This window comes from Balaenoptera physalus (genome assembly GCF_965194825.1).
Source record: "Balaenoptera physalus genome assembly, chromosome: 13".
NCBI classification, from domain to species: Eukaryota; Metazoa; Chordata; class Mammalia; order Artiodactyla; family Balaenopteridae; genus Balaenoptera; species Balaenoptera physalus.
In genome coordinates this window covers 52,154,932-52,174,650 of record NC_138892.1, presented here as the reverse complement: position 1 = coordinate 52,174,650, position 19,719 = coordinate 52,154,932, and the positions used below count along the sequence as shown (strand labels likewise).

The following is a 19,719-nucleotide window of genomic DNA, read 5'->3' as shown; positions in this document are numbered from 1 at the left end:
CATTTAAAATGGTTAAAATAAATATGTATTTACATTTTAAAAAGCTGTCTTACTTGTTGATGCATGTACTGAAACCTAAAACTATTGCATCTTTTTTCCCCCTCATAAAATCAGTTATTGTCTAACAAGCAATTTTTATATCGTAAAAAATTTCTTTCTCTTTGCAGGTCAGAAACCAAATTTGACTCTGGTTCAGGTATGTTTACATTAATAATGTTATTCTGAGTATATTTTATTTACATTATTCTCTGAGGAGTAATGCATCAGATCAAGAACCATTTTGATTTTAAACAGACTAGGCAGACTCTTTTCAAAACATGAACCCCACCTCAAAGCAGGGCTGTTGGCTGCTTGTGGCTGCTTGGAATCTTAACTTGGTGGTGTTCACGTTGGGATTCTCGATAGCTCTGAAATAAGTATTAAATGCTCTGTATCTGCAGAGCTTCATTTTAAAAGCAAAGGAGGGGGTTGTACCTACTCATTGCTAAAAATAGAATATTATTCTCTCACTGGACAAAGCATCCTGGGTAATTTAAAAATTCTCTGCAAGTGACTTGTCATCACATATGGGTAACAGATACATTTAATCCAGCAAACTGCAGAGGGTTTTAGCCAATAGAAATAGATATTTGTCTATGACTTACTAATTTTTAAAAATCTGTTTTGTTGGGGAGGTGGGTAATGGAAAATGAAGGTCACCTTAAGCTATTATTTTGTATCTATCAAGACAGTCTCACAAACAGTGGCGTCTCAGCCTCATTAGATGTTTTCTTCTCATTAAGCATGAATATAGCTACATAATCCTTACATTTGACTGTGTCTTTGTGCCACTCGCTGAGATGTACGTGCTTCATAGTTTCTGACGGTGTTTGCAATTAAAGCACAAAAACTACCTCATGTTCAGTACGAAGGAATTATGCCCTTTAGTGAACTGTTATAGATAAATAAACATTAATTTTCAATTTCAGGAGAAAATAGTTTGCAGAAAATATATAACTTATTGAATTTAAAAGTAACATTCTTACTCTGGTTTGAGTTCCACTATGTTTTAACTTAAAAGTTTTCGTTTATTATTTCACAAAGGGACCAAAGACTATGTATTCTTTTTGATAGTGGTGTTAAGGAGCCAACATGCTTTTCTTCTTCAAAACCTGTATCTTTCTTTTGAATTTCTCCAACTTGGTGAGACCCTTTAAATATGAAGTCTGTACATTTGAGTTAACAATTTCACCTAATTTGAGAACTGTGATTCCAGAAATCTTTCCATTCTGTGTGATCTTTGGCTTCTGAATCACATGTGACAGTGGTAGCATAAGATAAACATCTCTGGTTTACAATGTTGACGATATGGAGACTAAAGGCATGATGGCATTGTATCCACTATTTGACTTTTTTATTGATTCATAGGAGGCGACTCAAAATGGTGTAAAAAGTCTTAGCCATTTTTTAATAGTTAAAATATTTAAATATAATAAGAGATAAATGAAAAAATTGAGAATGAATTTTTATATAAAATCGCATGTCTTTTTACCATTGCCAGTCAGTCATCAAATATTTATTTAAAAATCCACTTTGTTATGATCAAATTCCTTAAACATCAAGTCAAAAACTGGTTTTAGCCTACAGGATCTGGAATATAGCTTTTAAAAATGAAAAAGTCTACTAAGTTCTTTTCGGCGGTAAAACCTGGAAATAGTGTATAAAACTGAAATATTAGGCAGCTGCTGTCAAAGTTAGAAAATTTATGTTAAATTTTCAAAAGCAAATTAAAGTGTGCTGCTAAATTCCCGTAGTGAGAGTTAGTATTTATCATGAAAATAGTTATAACATCTGTATAGGCACACATCTTTCACTCTTGTGACCAAAGGTTTTGTTCATGATTCTTATTTTTTCCAAGTCCTAATTTTTTTAAATGTCTTTCATGGACAACATCTGCATGTCTTTGAAAACTACAAAGTTTTGTGCTCTGAAAAATCTTATGGGGAATACTGATTAAAAGTTTATTTATTCTTTTAATTTTGAATCTAAATATGTTGTGGAAATAATTCAGATGGTTTCAAATTAAGAATCAGGTAATTCTTTTTTCTTATAAATTCTTTTAGCTTAATATCAAATGAGGGAATCATGACAAAGGAAGTTAGAAATGTATTCTTTGGCATTCTATATCATGCAAATTTTGGTTAGAAATGAGGTAGCATATTGGAACAATTAAATGTATGACTTTAATAGGTTCAGGTTCTCTATTGTTCATCAAATACAGAAAGTAAACTAGCTCTGTTTAATGTTGTATACAACTGTAACATTGTTCCTGACAAAGTAAAATTTTTAAATGAAGGAAGATGCTGATCTTACTAAGAAAAAAAAAACAACCTTAAAAAAATAAATACTATGGTCAATGACTAGCCATAAAGGAAAGAACTTCAAAGTAAATATATATATGTATATATATATTTTTTTCAAGTAAAGAACCCAACTTATGCAGAGCTTACTGCACATTTGCAATTTGCAGTTTGTGTAAATGAGTTTCAGGCTGTGGAGTGAGATTCAGGAGGAAGGAAGGAAAGTTTTCATTGTCAGCACATGGTAAAAAATGTCAGCTATTGAATATATACCAAAATGATCAACCTAGAAAGTGATTTAATTTTTTTCTTATCAAAATTGTATTGATTTTTTTCTACAAAAGCAAATTCACAAACAACTTCTTTGCATTTTTTTAAAGTTTCAAAAAAATTTATAATGAAAAATTTCAACTATACATAAAAGTACAGGGTGTCGTAAATGACCACCCACACATTCATTATCTAGATTTTACCGTTATCAATAATTTGCCATTTGTTTCAGTTTTCTTTTTCTGCTTTAATTATCTTAAAGTGAAATACATACATTTCATGTGATTTTTAAAGCCTAAAAATTATAGATTGTGTTGATTTATTGAAACAGATCATTTTTTTTGAGGTTTTTATTTCTCTCAGAAATTTGAGTCACATACAAATTCTTATGGAAAGGATCTTGACATTACCATGTCCACATTCAGTTAGAGATGTTGAATGTTCTATTCATGTGATGAAAGTTAAGAAAAACTTTAATCAGAAGGTGCTGAATTAATTCTAATCTGAGAACCCCAGAATCGTCCTATCCTCAAGATTAATTTGATGAAAATTTTAGTTGCCTTCTAGCTGTGTCCTCTATGTACTGAGTTGTAGCCTGATTAAGTTCCGTTTCTGTTGGTTTATAACTCAATCACCTAAAGGTTTCAGCTTTGTCAATTGAGAACAATCAGCCTACCTTCTTTCTAAAGGAGTTTTAAGGGTTCCATTTTAATACTGTTTCCTAGCTGATGTACTAATGTTGCTTGCCTATGATCCTGTGTAGTTGGTGATTTTACTAATAGAGTAAAACAGACTTCCTTTTATGTTCAGAAGTAGCAAGAAGCTGTGCTCTTCTCCCCACCTCCCAAGAAGGGAAGTTAGTTGATGCTGGAGGAAGCAGAGCATTGAGTTTAATGTAGTGATTAAACATGAAAGCCATATATCAAATCTCAGGAGAAACATGCTTTTGAAAGAGGCAGAGAACTGTGGAGCATATTGCATGATAGGCTATGTAAACAGAGCCCTGGAGGTCAGTGTGTGGATGCAAACCAATTAAATAAAGAACTTACTGGCTTTGCTTTCTATCATCTGGATGGGGAGGATCACAAGTTAACATGCATACGGTTGAAGTGTAAACTTTGCTTGAATAAGCTGGGCACCTTTGGAAACTTCATTAACTCTTTCAATTCACTACTGAGGTTGGTTGGGTTTTGTTTTGTGTGTTGTTGTTGGTTTTTAGAAATTTAACCAAAGTCCTTCGAAAGTTAAAACAAAACCCAAAATATATGCTCTCTTGGCCCTTCTGTACATACCTGTCAGCAAAGGTGCTGGTGAAGAGTAGAATGGAAGACAAAGCAAAGAATGAATTGCTGAAAAGACCAGAGTTGGCTGTGTAGTCAAATTTCAAGGATGTGCACATGTCTTTTAAAAACAACCCATTTGGAAAAACAGAGCTCTCGCAGAATAACTGAAAAAAGATGTTTTTCTCGTATCCTGAATTCTGGGTATAAGGAAAAGATATAGTTGGAATTTACTAGTCACTATATAACATCAGGATATTGTTATTTCTGTTCTATTAAAATAGAATAGTTTTCTGACCAAGAAGAACATGAAGCCTATAAGTTAAAAACTGTATGTTAAGGACTGCCCGGAGTCTAATTCTGTGGTCCTAACCTTCTCAGGCAATGTTTGGGTGAGAACATGAAATACCAAGTTAAATGGTATAGTTTCATGGTCCATAAACATTCAAAACAAAGATTTTTTTTTTTTTTTTCTGTAGAGTCATGTTGGCTGAGAAAGTGAATAAGCTTATGTTTAGTGCTTGTTGATTCTGGGCTGCTTGGAATAGCAGTACTAAGGAAATGGGCTCATAGAACACAGCAACTCAAAGGTATAAGATTTCATGAAAGCAAATTATGGAGGATTAAGGAACCTAATGAGCGTGGTTTAGTGTCGAGAGTGGAGGAGAGAGCTCACTATTAAATAAAGCCCAAGAGTGTACAAGGTTAGGAGATCCTAAAAGACACGATAATAAAAGGCACAACAGAATATAATTATCCTGAGAGGAAAAAAAAAAAAAAAAAAAAAAACCTCAAAAACTCCAAGGAACAAAAAGCAGCTAGTGTCGCTTTTAAGATCTGTAGTTAAAAAGGAATCTACACCAGGGTAAGGAACTAAAAGAATATAATCAGTTAAAGCTTGAGGCAAAAACATATGGGTGGTGAAAAAAAGAGTGGGCTGTTAATGGTGGTCACTAAGTTGAAGGGAAATGGGGAATTTGAACATAGTAGAACTAGAGTTTTGAAAGCTTATTAGCAAATGAGACCATCTGCCTTACATAGTAAGCCTTTCTCAAGAAATATTAATAAGGAAAACATTTTCAGATCTTAGCATTGTGAGAATATGTTGACAATACTTTTTAGTTCCTACAAATCAATTTTGTTATTTTAAAATTTCTTATTTTTAAAGTTCTCATAACAATGAAGAACCAGGAAATAAAATATAAATCTCTATAGGAGTATTGAAATCTGTCTTTGGGCATCCTTCATTAATAAGAGAATACTGGGCTTCCCTGGTGGCGCAGTGGTTAAGAATCTGCCTGCCAATGCAGGGGACATGGGTTCAAGCCCTAGTCTGAGAAGATCCCACATGCCGCAGAGCAACTAAGCCTGTGCGCCACAACTACTGAGCCCGTGTGCCACAAGTACTGAAGCCCACGTGCCTAGAGCCCGTGCTCCACAACAAGAGGAGCCACTGCAATGAGAAGCCTGTGCACCGCAACCAAGAGTAGCCCCCGCTCACCACAACTAGACAAAGCCTGAGCCCAGCAACGAAGACCCAATGCAGCCAAAAATAAATAAATTAAATAAATAAATTTTTTAAAAAAGAAAATGTTGACTGTTCATCTATTCATTCATTCAACATACATTTATTAGGTGTACTATATGCCAGATGCTGAGGCTATAGCTATGAACCGGGGTGGGGGATACAATTCCTTCTCTCACAGAATCTTACAGCTGGTTGGTCTATTATACAAATTCACATGGATTTCTTTGCATATTTAGCTGAGAAGGGCTAACAAGGTTAAATTTGGATCCAGATGGTGAGTTAAAGAACTCTTGATATTTAAATGTAAGCTAATATATTTTAAGTTTTGACAAATTCACCTTTCGTTACTTTATTCAAACCACATCACTGTTTTCTACTTTAAAGAGAACACTTTTAAGAGAACAGCCTAATAATGCTAATGGCTGGTGTTTAGTTTTTCTATAGCTTTTAATAAGGAGTGACATTTCACATTTGATTATCATTAAGAGAGATTAACTTAGAAGAGAACAATGACAAATGTTTGTGGATACTATTCTCTTCACTTTTATTTATTTTTTAATTCATTCTTTTACTGGATCCTATTCAAGGTTGGCCTGGAAAATCAGGCAGTCTCTCCTCTATAACAATCTTATGGGATTGTGTAGAAGCAAGTGGAGGGGACATAGCCCTTCATCTCCTTTTATAAACTAAATTAAAGACCAGGAAGCAGCAAGGCATGTTGGCTAAGTACTGAGGTGCTGGAGCATATAAATCTGAATGAAGTTTTTCTTTACTTCCAATAATTTTCAATTGGTTTTCTTGGATTTCATGTATACCATTATGTCATAGACTTAAACTGTATTTTCTTTCTTTCTTATTTAGAATTAAAGCATTTATAGCTATAATTTTCCTTTACTAAAGCTTTAACTGAACCCAGGAGATTTTTAAATATTATATTTTGAATAGTTGCAGTTTTGATTTTCTTTTGGACATATTGATTAGGGAAGTTTTTAAATTTCCAAACTTTCTGCTTGCTACTTTTGTTAGTAATTTTCAGTTTCATTGCTTGATGGTCAAAGAATGTGACTTTACCACTTTTTAGTAAGTCTGTTGTTCATTACTTATTAGAATTTTATTTTGGGGCCTAGTGGGTATTTAATTCTTGTTACTCTTCTGTGGGTGATTTGAAAACTATATTCTCTGCAACATAAAGGGTTTGATGCATAGTTATTGGATCAACCTGATTCATTATTTTTATCATTATTTATTTGGTTTCTATTTTATCTGACAAGGACTTTGAGAGGAGAGACAATTTGTCATTCAGTGTTTTTTTTTTACCTGAATTCCACCTCCTTAGATATCACCATCCCTGTGTTGTCAGCTCCACGTGCTCTATATATTCTGGTGCTAGCCATCTAGCTTAGGTCATGAATTGTACTTGTTCTCTTGTAGAGAACATTATTCCAAAGCAGTGCCCATGGAAATGAAGGCTGCTCTAATTAGGAAACTTACGTTATTCCAAATTTATATGTGAAGCAAGAGGTTGTTTTACCACTTGTAAATACACGTGCTTGCCCCTTCCCTCTTGACCTCAACACCACCCCATAGCTTTATAAGGAAAAAGGCTCTGAGCCATCATACGATGCAAACCTTTGTTTTCTCCACTTAGCATCCTCCCCTACTCCTTCATCTGTCTGGCAAGATTCTGTTTATGTCTTAAGGCTCAGATCAAGCATTGCCCCCTCAATTAAATATAGTCTTCCTTTACACCCTCCCAAGAGTTAATCATCCCTTCCTCTGTGCAAACACTGGATCTTGTATTTACATTTACTATAGCATTTATTATCTGCTATAATTATTTGTGTGGATCCCTCTTCCTCTTCAAGTCTGTGAGTCTCTTGAAGGCAAGAATCATGTCTTATTCACCTTTATAACTTCCGTATCCAATGTGAAATAGTCAATAAACAAAAATTCAGTGAGGTTGGGAGCCTTTGTTCTGTTCTCCAATTGTGATTGAAATGCTTAACTAATGACCAAAGAATTATTCTCCCCTCTCTTAGTGTAGAGTTGTTGCTGGCAAGTGGCTACTCGGCCAGAGATTACAATTTCCAGCCCCTTTGCATCTGTGTGGGGACATATGACTAATTCTCCCAGTGGAGTACGTGTCATTTCTGGGCTAAGCGGATTAAGTATCCAATATGCCTTCCCACATCTCACTTCCCCTTCTGAGGTTACATCAGAGGTACATGTTGAACATGATGGCATCACAATACGGAAGGGATCTTGGTTCCTGAGTCATACTTGGAAGAGATCCACTCGGGAGAGCTCTTCACCCAAGAACATCTTCATTGGCCTTTATGTAGAGGGAAATAAACTTTTATTGTAATAGGCCACTGAGATTTTGCCATTGTTTATGAGGGCAGCTAACGTTACGTAGCCTGACTAGCTCAGTGCCTAGAATACTCCCTGGCAGTAGTTGGTACTCATTGATTACTGTTGGACAAATGATAAAATTAATGGCTAGGGATTACATTATCTAACCTAAAGATGATCCTCTAAACTAATGATCATACAAATATAGTAGGTTCATAATATAGTATATTATGTTCTGTATAATCACTGGGCCTATCAGTTAGTGATTGCCGCAGTAACAAAGTGTAAAAGGACACCTTAAAAAGCAGTGACTTAAAACAACAATATTTGTGCTCACATGTCCATGAGTGGGAGTGGGCTTGGGTGGGAGTTGGTTGACATAAGCTAGTCACAGGTTGGGTTCAGGTCTGCTCCACAAGTCTTGTCATTGATGATAAAAGGTAACAAAGCAAGCCCAACTATGCAAGCATATTTCAAGCCTCTGCATCAGATCTGCTAGCATCCCATTGGCCAAGCAATTTGCATGTCCAAGCCAAAAGTAAAGGAATAGAAAGAGCTCTTCCCTTCCCACTTGTCATGCAGGTGTAAGTATCCTGTCTTTCCTCTAGTGGGCAGAACTGCCGAGTCACATGGTAATGGGTGTGCAGATAGGGAGGGGAGAGGAATAGGAGCCAAAAATTGAATCTACCACATTAGAACATTATGTCCTCAGATCAGTTATTTAGTAAAAATATGTATAGAGTTAGAATGATTATATTTTTAAGTGGATCCGGTTCCTTCTATATAATTGCATTATTTGGTAACCTAAGTTCAGATGTGATATTAATGGATATATGATGAAAATATTTGTATAATGCTTTACCATTTAAAAAGTATTTTAATTAATCAAATTCGAGACTCACAAAAATCTTTGTAAGATACACAGGGATATTTTTACCAGCGAAGGACTTGAGATACGGAAAGGTTAAGTGATTTGCCACATAAATAGTAAATGGCCAATCTAGGATTGGACTTCAGGTCTCCAAGTTGCGAGGACTGTGTCCTTTTTATTAGATCATGAGATAGTTATTTTAATGAGCAACTTTTGTTTTTAACTTTTCTATTATTAGCTTTTTATTTTATATAATTACTATGTTTAGTAACTATTATACATTATAAATTATTAAATTTAATCTTTTATCAAACATAACAATGTGATTATAAACACACCTTAAAAATACAAAGTGTAGTACAGATTTATAAATGATTACAATGTGGAGTTTGTAGGCCATTGAAAATGTCGCTGGCAGGTTCCCAAGAGGCCTGAAAAGATAGTATCAATTGCCTTGGTGAATTTTCTGTGTTCTAGTATCTAGTCAAACTTTCAGGCTCAGAAACCTAGATGTTTCAGTATCTCTCAGGGATGGACTCATGTTGACAAACCCAAAGGATGGATGGATGAAGCTAAAATGCCAATGTATTTGTTTACAATGAGAAATATAATTTTCACATGGCTCAGAATACTTACATCTGCACGATCAGTGTCTTCTTTCTCTGGTCAAGCTATATGACTCACAAAATCACCGTAAGAACTCATTATATCAATTTGTCGAAATAAATCATTTGGGTTGGGGCTGAAATTTCCTTACTATTGTATATTATCACCCTAAAGGCAGACCTACATAGGGAGTCAGATCATATCCAGAAAGTGGCCCTGTTGAGCACAGAAAAAGAACAAAGGGAAACAGACAAATTGAATGTTTAGCTTTATGAGTTAAAGTTAACATGAATTGTCTATCTCAAAATAGGGATGGTCCTGGCCATTGAGACCTTATTTAACTTGATATTCATTGGCTTCAGCTTCATCCATCTGTATAAAAGATAGTTTTGCCACTGGACCTGGAAAACATAGTACAAGTCCATTACTTAAGACTTTGTTTCCAAGTTCTTGGAGCAGGAGATCATGTGTAGTAACTTTAGAACTTAAAATTTATAATTTAAATGTTTCTTAGCTATTGAAGCGTATATTAAAATTTTAATGGTTTAACACACCACTTCAGCATACTAAAATTAAGATGTAGACCAAGGTCAATATATAGATCAAGGTAGAGGACATTTCCATTACCCTAGAATGTTCCCTCATATTTTCCTTCAGTCACTCCCCACTCCCCAGAGGCAACCACTATTCTGACTTCAATCACCATTGATCAGATGTCTGTTCCTGAACTTCATATTAAATAGAATCATACTGGGACTTCCCTGGTGGCTCAGTGGTTAAGAATCTGCCTGCCAATTCAGGGGACATGGGTTTGACCCCTGGTCCGGGAAGATCCCACATGCCACGGTGCAACTAAGCCCGTGTGCCACAACTACTGAGCCCACGTGCTGCAACTACTGAAACCCATGTACCTAGAGCCCGTGCTTCTCAACAAGAAAAGCCCCCCGCTCGCCGCAACTAGAGAAAGCCCGTGCACAGCAACGAAGACCCAACACAGCCAAAAATAATTTTAAAAAAAAGAAAAAAGAAAGTTAAAAAATTAAGTAAATAAATAAATAAAAAATAAAAGCTAGTTGTTTAATATCCAGGGTATGGATGTATAGTACAACTTATTTTTAAAAATAAATAAATAAATAAATAAAATAAAATCATACAGGATGTACTCTTTTGCATGTGATATCTTTTGCTCTCTGTAATGTTTCTGAGACTCACCCATGTTATTTGTAAGTACCAGGAGTTATTGCTGAGTAGTATAAGTTGGGATGCATATTTTGGTCCAGTTCTGGCTACCATTCATGCAGTTGTGTTTACTATGAGTAGTCTCTGTTTCTAACATTCTAAGGCCCAGAATACTGTTGTTAATGCATTGAGCCAGTATGTAGACGTTTTTAATACTTTGATTCTGCGTGGTCAGTCAAACTGCCTGTGCATGTAGAGCACTTACTCTGCTTAAGACATGGTGAAGGATATATGAGTATGACACAGTTCCTGCCCTCATGGAGCTTATAATCTAATTGGAGAGGTGAGATATATATATACACACATAGTAAGGTATCTTTGGGTGCAGGACAATATGAGTGGTTCCAGTAATAGAGTCCTAGTAGAATTTAGAAGAAGGGGGATTACTTTAGGCTACGGTGATTGATGAGGGTGATTGATTCCTTGTTGAAGGTAGAACTTGGATCTTCGAGGGTAGAGTTTAGGTAGATATAAAGACGGAGATCATTTTAAATAAAGAGTCAGTTGAAGGCAGACACAGAGGCAAAGGTGCAAAATATATTTGAAGAACAGTAAGTAAACCAATTTGCCAGAACTGGAGGATTTTTGCTTGGGACTAATGGTAGAGTTGGGAATCTATTACAGACCACAGGTTAGAGAATTTGGACCTAATTCTGTGGACAATAATAATAGTAACAATTGCTAACATTGATTGTATATTACTGTGTGACAGGCATTGTACTAAGTGCTTTATATTTACTAACTTATTTAATCTATAAGAGCTATACATAATTATTTCCATTTTATAAATGAGTAGACTAAGGCACAGAAAAGTTGGATATTTTGCTGAGATTCAGGTACCTAGTAAGTGACAGAACTGGGATATGATCTTAAGTAGCCTGATTCTAGAACCCATAGTCTGAACCATTATGCAATTTTTAAAAACCTAGAATATATGTTGATATGATGCAAAAATTATGAATTTTTACTCATACATCCTCTTACTCATACACATGACATACACATCCACACAGCCACATGTTTGTAGAAATTTTCTCCTCCAGAAAGTAGATTCCATAGTCTGTTGAGAAATGGATTTTGCTAGTGATGTATAGTTTTGGTTTCTAAATGCAGATCATCCCCCCCCAGCACTAAATCACCTGCTGAAAAAGATATTTACATGGGATTTGTTGTAAAAACATAATAGATGAAGAATTAACTGGCTCTAGAGAATTGATAATCGTTTTGTTGGTGGGCCAACCCCTTATTTTTAATATAGTTCAAAATTAATATAATTCAATTCATACAGCTTACTATAGTTTCAATAGGAAGTGAAAGTGCTTACTTTATATTGATAGATATCCATCAAGTGGAATGAACTGGTGGCCATCATAACCATCTTTGAGGCAGTAACGGATTATTTGTCAATTCATGTTGATTGACATATCTTCGTCATTCCTGGGCAGAAATAAGATACATTCAACTACAAAGTGTAGAAAATTTTGGTATAAACACATTACTTGGTTACAGGCATAAGGTTTTTAACATTTTGCAGGAGTATGAACTATTTTAAGGAATAAGTATAAATGAAGTAGTAAGCAAGCTAGCAATCATTTGCTTATTATATCAAAATTGATATTAAAATACTGTAATCTAAAATGACAATGCTGGACTTCCCTGGTGGCGCAGAGATTAAGAATCCGCCTGCCAATGTAGGGGACACGGGTTCGAGCCCTGGTCTGGGAAGATCCCATATGCTGCAGAGCAGCTAAGCTTGTGCACCACAACTACTGAGCCTGCACTTTAGAGCCTGCGAACCACAACTACTGAGCCTGCTTGCCTAGAGCCCGTGCTCCACAACAAGAGAAGCCACCGCAATGAGAAGCCCGCGTACCACAAAGAAGAGTAGCCCCCGCTCGTCGCAACTAAAGAAAACCTGCGCACGGCAACAAAGCCCCAACACAGCCAAAAATAAATAATAAGTTAATTAATTAATTTTAAAAAAGATATCTATACTTTATAAAAAAATAAAATGGCAATGACTTTTTAGTTATTTTTATGTCTTAAAAAATTTTAGTACTGTCTTTCGTATTGTAGAACTAGTTTATAGGAAAGAACATTTTACAAGAGTTTCTTTTGATTTTTTTTTTTAATAAATTTTTATTTATTTATTTTTGGCTGCGTTGGGTCTTCGTTGCTGCACACAGGCTTTCTCTAGTTGCGGCGAGGGGACTACTCTTTGTTGTGGTGCGTGGGCTTCTCATTGCGGTGGCTTCTCCTGCTGTGGAGCACAGGCTCTAGGCGCGTTAGCTTCAGTAGTTGTGCCTCGCGGGCTCTAGAGCGCAGGCTCAGTAGCTGTGGCACACAGGCTTAGTTTCTCTGCGGCATGTGGGATCTTCCCTGACCAGGGCTCGAACCCGTGTCCCCTGCATTGGCAGGCGGATTCTTTACCACTGCGCCACCAGGGAAGTCCCTCTTTTGATTTTTAAATTAATTTTTCCTGGATAGGAATCAAAGACGAACAAATTAAAAGTAAATTTTTGCTTGATGACCACTAGTCTTTTAGTGAATTTTCAATATATGTGTTTTGGAGAATCAAACCCTGTTCCTTAGTTAGGAACTTAAATGGTCAGATATCTGGCCTATGTGGTGATCAAATGTTGCAAATTAGTAATCTTCCATCATAGCTGTACTGTTTTTTTGTTTTTGTTGAAATTAAAGACATTTAACTGATATATATTAAAGACATTTTTTTTTCTTTTTTTGTAATCTGCCTTCCTTCCTAGTTATCATGTTTGCTTCTTTTGCTCAATCTTCATTTTCTCTTTCTACCTTTTATAAATTTTTTTTAAAAAATATTTATTTATTTATTTATTTATTCATTCATTCATTCATTTGGCTGTGCCAGGTCTTAGTTGTGAAGTGCGGGCTCTTAGTTGCGGCATGCAGGCTCTTAGTTGTGGCATGAGGGCTCTAGTTCCCTGACCAGGGATTGGACTAGTGCCCCCTGCCTTGGGAGCGTGGAGTCCCAACCACTGGACCACCAGGGAAGTCCCTATTAAAGACATATTTAGTCAACATTATATTTTCACACAGTAGCATGTGGTAATGTTTGTTGAATAAGTGATGAGTGAATGAATGATAAATGGAATGATGTTGAGTTTTGCAAAGAAAAGTATTTTGCCATTTCCAAAATGATACAGAATATTTACCACTTATAAAAATATTTTTCTTCAAAAAATGTACCTATAAATTACCTTGCATCCAAATCATTCACGCTATTGATGGAACACCATTATATAGAAGGTGAGATATGTAAATGACAAAAAGAAAATTCGATAACAATGAATATGTTTTACAGCAGAACATAACAACACAAAACACCAATGCAAAGATTTAAGTTTTATAGCCTATCAAATTAGTAAGTCTCAGGCTGCCCAACCAATCAAAAATAGAGTTTGAGGTACTATACTAACATATTAGATTTAAATTCATTTCTATGCTGAATATTCTATTAAAGCAAATTCAGTTATTCCCGTGTGGTTATATAATAAAGTAAAATATACTTTTATTGTACGAATGAAAATGGCATTGAAACTCATTCAAAGGTAATATCAATACATTAGCGTTATCTTTGTAGGCATTTATTCAAATTTATTGCATTTTGTGGCTTGCTTTATATTAATTTTTATCTACATATTTGCCTTTTAAATTATACTATATGGAAATTTATTCGATTTATTTTTTATCGTGACCTGTTTCTTAGTTAGTTGTACTCCATAGTTGTTTAGATATGTGACTTTTGCTGATTTATTTATTGAGACATTTGTTGGTTTTTAAATTCTAAGCAATGTACTAACATATTTATTTTCCTAGCTATATGATTTTATTTTTGGGGGGATTGTAGAAGAATACTGCATATCTACAACTTAAAATTGCCTTTAGTTTCAAGTATATGTGTTAATATATAAGAGAACTAAAATTTCCCCCCAAAATCTAGTTTTAAAATCATTTTAAATTCATTCATGATGAAATACAATTTTTCCCCAAAAGTTTTCTGTGTAAAATTAGTATGCATTTTATGCAACCTGAGAATTTTATAAAATTTTATGAAAATACAGTCATGTCAGATGTAGAAACAGCTTCGTAGAACTACACATTATGATGTTTTGTTAAAACGATATAAATTTTTATAAATGAATAAATTAATAAAAAGGGAAATTTTAGTGCCAAATGAATACCATTTCATCAATTTGGAAGTTTAATGTAACCATGCTCAATTCCACAGTTGTTTGTTGATTACACACTCAGGTAGAGCTTTGCATGTTGCCCTAAGCAAGCTATTTGTTAATTATTTTAAAATAATTTAGTATCTAACAGAAATAACTTTCAGAGTAGAAATAAACTACCGTTAGGGTATTCTTACATGACTGTGATAAGCAGGGAACAGTCACCTCTCTCTGCTACTTATTTGTTTTGTAGTTAACGAGGCCAAGGGAGGGAAGCTTTTGATGATTTTGTGCTTGTGTGCCTACACATACCTAAGGAAAAAATAATCACAGATCCCAGTATCAGTTTAATTATGCAGTTGATTTAACTGTTGATTCAACAGCTAGTTACTGTTCATAATATTTTAGTATTTGTAAACTTGGTGGCATGGGTGACAATAGAGTAATGATAAATGAATATGTTTTCCTAAAGTAGGAAATTATATAAATGAACAAAGATGCTTTGTTAGTGGGATTATTTTAAATGTAAAGACATGCAGCTTAATAATAACCAACTTTATTACTTAATAGACATGACTCTATAGATTTGAGGAAAATGTTTAAAGACAGCTAAATTATATTTTTACACATGGTTAATTCTAATCTTTATCTGATAACCAATTTAAAAAATATATTTTTATGGTTTTTCAAAAGACTGTTTTGTAGAAATCCAAAGTATATCATGTCTTAGCAATTATTTTTTTAACTGCCTTTTAGACATTCCCCAGTTTGAAAAGTAATTAGACTAATTCTCATCTCTATCCTGTAACCAGTTTATAAAAAAGTAATCTTTTATATTCTTTCAAAATACTTCAAATGTATCCATTAGAAATCTAAAAGATACCATGTCTTACTTTTATAAAATGGTTGGTAGGAACTTACTTCTCTACTTTATTCTTCTTACTGCTAGATTTAATAATCTTTCTCTTTTGGCATGATTTTTCAAGAAGGTATTTTTCCAATTCATATGAATTTTGATATATATGATGTGTCACCACACAAGTCATGGGTATACATAACAGAAAGATGAAAGCATCTATATTTATCTGTTACCTGCATTTCTCACTAGGAGTCAACAGAATGGCTGTATATGAGATGATCAGAAACAGGAAAGCTATGGTTTAGAAACTGTTTTAATCTGTTTCAAATAACAGCAGGGCAATCTGGTAAAAATGACATGATTAATGACTGAAGAAGATTAAAATATTTTCGCATTCTGTTTTTAATGACCACTATCTTAAGTTTCTACTCTAAAATTTATAACTAGTAAAATATTACAGAAAAAAATATATCCTTCATAATCCACTGGAAGTTGTGTTTTACCTTATCAAATTGTGCCTGCTTTTTAACCAAAATAGGATAAATTAAAAACAAATTTTAACTAAAATACTGCTTTTGTGCTATTCTTGAATATATCCATTATATTCTTGAATATATTCATTAATATTTATTAGGTTAGGTTCAGCATAAAAAGCTAAAATTATTGTTTTCAGTTAGGCAAGGTAGCATTTCAGTCAATATGTAATTTTAAAATTTACCTTTACAACTAGGCAGATCCTCATCATTTGGAAGTAAGTCATTTTAGAGAGTTTAACTATAAATGTTTTCTATATGTATAAATAGGTGGCAAATATAACTATTAATTTTGGAGTTTTGCCAATTGATTCTAGTTGTTCTGTCTTTTTTATCCAGAGATAATGATGTGTATTCAGCCTCTGTAATATTTACCTAGAGGAAGTCTTTTTAATCCCTCATTTTGCTCCTTCAATGAGGTTATGTGTAAATACTACATAAAATGGCAAATGGAAAAAAGTCTGTTTTGTCTAAAGATACCATTCATCTTAAAAAAAAAAAAAAAAAAAAAAGATACCATTCATCTTAAACAAACACATCAGTCTGTCTTTTGAAAGCATAGTGATACGAGTTTTTTTGGTGGGAAAAGGAGGAGGATGGATAAGACCAAAGCAAAAATATGTTGCAAATTATATGAACTGTTATTAAATCCCCTTAAAAATTGGATAAATTTTTCTGATTGTGTCTAATTAAGGGAATCATCTCACCCGCATCCCTACACTGTTCCTGTGCTTCTTAATTTCTATCACCACTGGCATACCATTTTTTTTAAAACATGCATTGATTTCTGATAAAAATCTGAAGCTAATTTTTAATCAGGTATAGCACAATTTTCTGGAAAACCATGTATATGAATTTATAATTCCATATAAGGAAAGGAATGTGTTAATTTGTTTTAATTATTTCTAATTTGGAACTCTACAAAATGGAATAAAATAACTTTATTTAACTTCCATTCCTATGAACTCTTTGGGGTCAGAGGCTCTTTTTAATTCCTCTATTATATTTATCCCCAGCACTAGGCACAATTAGGTCACAAGTGATGACTGAATAAATGTTTACTAAGCTAATGCCAAATGAATCAATCTTTAATTGCTTATATTCGGTTAATTACATTTATTATGAAAACCAGTATATTTGGTATTGTTCCTGACATATCTTGTCTTCTTTGTATTATGCTTGCTGTCCTTGTCCTTTTCTTTCCTTTTTTTCCTTTGGTTGCATCAATTAAGTTTTTACTCTTTTTAAAAAACTTCTAGTTATAAGTTAAACATAGGTTTCTATTTGTTAATTTTAAGAAACATATTTGACCTGGTATTTTTGTTAATGTTGGGAATTAATTAAAATCTATAACCTCCTTCCATTTCTCCCAATATAAGAACTTTAGTATTTTTTTTTTTGTCTGTGTTGGGTCTTCATTACTGTGCACGGGCTTTCTCTAGTTGTGGCGAGCAGGGGCTACTCTTTGTTGCGGTGCGCGGCCTTCTCATTGCGGTGGCTTCTCTTGTTGTGGAGCACGGGCCATAGAGCGCGCGGGCTTCAGTAGTTGCGGCACGTGGGCTCAGTAGTTTCAGTGCCTGGGCTTCAGTAGTTGTGGCGCACGGGCTTAGTTGCTCCGCGGCATGTGGAATCTTCCTGGACCAGGAATCAAACCCGTGTCCCCTGCATTGGCAGGCGGATTCTTAACCACTGCGCCACCAGAGAAGTCCAGAACTTTAGTACTTTTAATTTGTCTCTGATCCCCATGCCCTTAGGCTGCCTCCAATCTGGAATTTTTGTAATAGTGTTCATTTTGCCTCTACTTTCTTAAAAATCATTTCTTAAGCATGTTATTAAGTGTTACAGCCTTGTTGGTAACTGCTATTTAGAATTAACTATTTAATTTTACCTATATATTTACTCATCACTGTTTCTTGTGTCCTGATCTTCCTTAGATCTATTTTTCATTTTGCTGTAGTACTTCTTTAGGTATTCTTTCAGAAATGGTTCTAGATAGCAAATTATGCGAGTTACTTTATATGTAGATTATTTAATCTCACATCTCCTGATATCAAAAAGGATTCAAGGCAGAGGACATGTTGAGCATTTTTTCAAGTGTGGAAGCTGGTGAAGAGAACGTATGTGGTTCTAAGATCTTTGCGTGTGCTTCCATTAAGGGTGGACTTTTTATTTTTCTTTTATATGCTAAACGTTTTTACAGGTGTGATTTAAATTTAGTTTACAACTCATTTGCTAAGAATTTCTTCTTAGAGAAAAAAAAGGAATTTGTTATGTATCAAATACTTAATAAGCATCCTTTCAATGCAACAAATACCGAGTATTGAGGAGGAACATATTAAATACAATACTTGGTAAAATGTATTAAAATATGCATTTTTCATGTTATAGCTTAAATTTGGCCTTTATAATTCTTGTGTTTTGTTTTAAGAATATTTTAAAATTAAATATATGTAAAGTAAAATTGAAAGATATATTATTATCATCTTTGATCAAATTGGAGGACAAGTTGCACCACTTTTTAAATACCATTATCTATTTTTGGATACTTAGCTAAATTAACAACATGTTAGAGCAATTCAAGGGATGAGAGGATTTCACTTTGTTTTTTTTAGTTCACAAAGATTAATGTGACAAAGACCTTTCATGTCAGTTTTGTTGTAAGAGAAGGAATAGAATTATCTGTTATGCAGATATATGTGCCTTTAATATAGACTAAATTTTCTGATATTTTTCAGTCTTATCTCATTATTTCAACTTTTGGGTTTATCTATGTAAGGCTATTGTAGAGCTAATGGATGACAGGATTATAGTACAACATTAGTATCTCAATTTAAAAGCATTCAGCGAGTTAGTTTGACACAACTAAGGATATAGTTTGAAAATGAAGGGCAATGAACAAAGGGGAATAAGAGGGAAGTTTGGCAATGTGAATAAATAAAAATAAAATAAATGAAAATGAAGGGTAAATAGTCTGCATGCTTTTAGTCTTACTGTGAAATAGCCCTCCAGAAAAAAATGTACCAATTTATACTCTCACCAGTGTATAAAGTATTATTTTTTCTTACACTGACCAACTCTGAGTATTATTACTACCTTCCTATTTTCTTTACCCATCTATAGGTGAAAAGTAGGATCTCATTGTTTTAACTTGCATTTTTAACGACTAGAGAGAGTAAACATTCTTCTTCTTATGTACTATTTATCATTTGTAATTCTTCTCTTGTGAATTGTTTGTTAACTTTGTGTGTGTGTGTGTGTGTGTGTGTGTGTGTGTGTGTGTGTTTGTGGCTGGAAGTAAGAGCCGGGCTTGAGTCAGACAGACCATCATTTAATTCCTGGCTCTTTCTTTTAAGCATTGTGTATTTTGGGGCAAGTAATGTAATCTCTCTGAGCCTACTTTCTTCATTTGTAAAACAAGAATACTTATAATACGTATGTCAATGTTATGAGGACTAAATAAAATAATATATAGTTAAAGCCCCTATCAAGTGTTTGATACACATTAGTGATTCTGCTGCTGCTGATTAAAAAAAGAATAATGCATTAAATATTTTTCCAAATTGATTGCTTGATGTTTAACTTTAAGATCTTTTTTCTCTACACAAATTTAAAAAATTTTATTAGTAGCATATGT

At 34.0% G+C, this 19,719-nt stretch overlaps 1 protein-coding gene across 1 annotated transcript in view; it reads left to right on the top strand.

The window, feature by feature from the left end:
• Positions 1-19,719, top strand: part of MSRB3 (methionine sulfoxide reductase B3) — a gene marked incomplete at its 5' end in the record, with an annotated part of 159,970 nt that overhangs the window by 84,000 nt on the left and 56,251 nt on the right. The window contains 1 exon segment of the mRNA XM_082422869.1: positions 168-196. Within this exon segment, the coding sequence (XP_082278995.1) occupies positions 168-196 (29 nt within the window).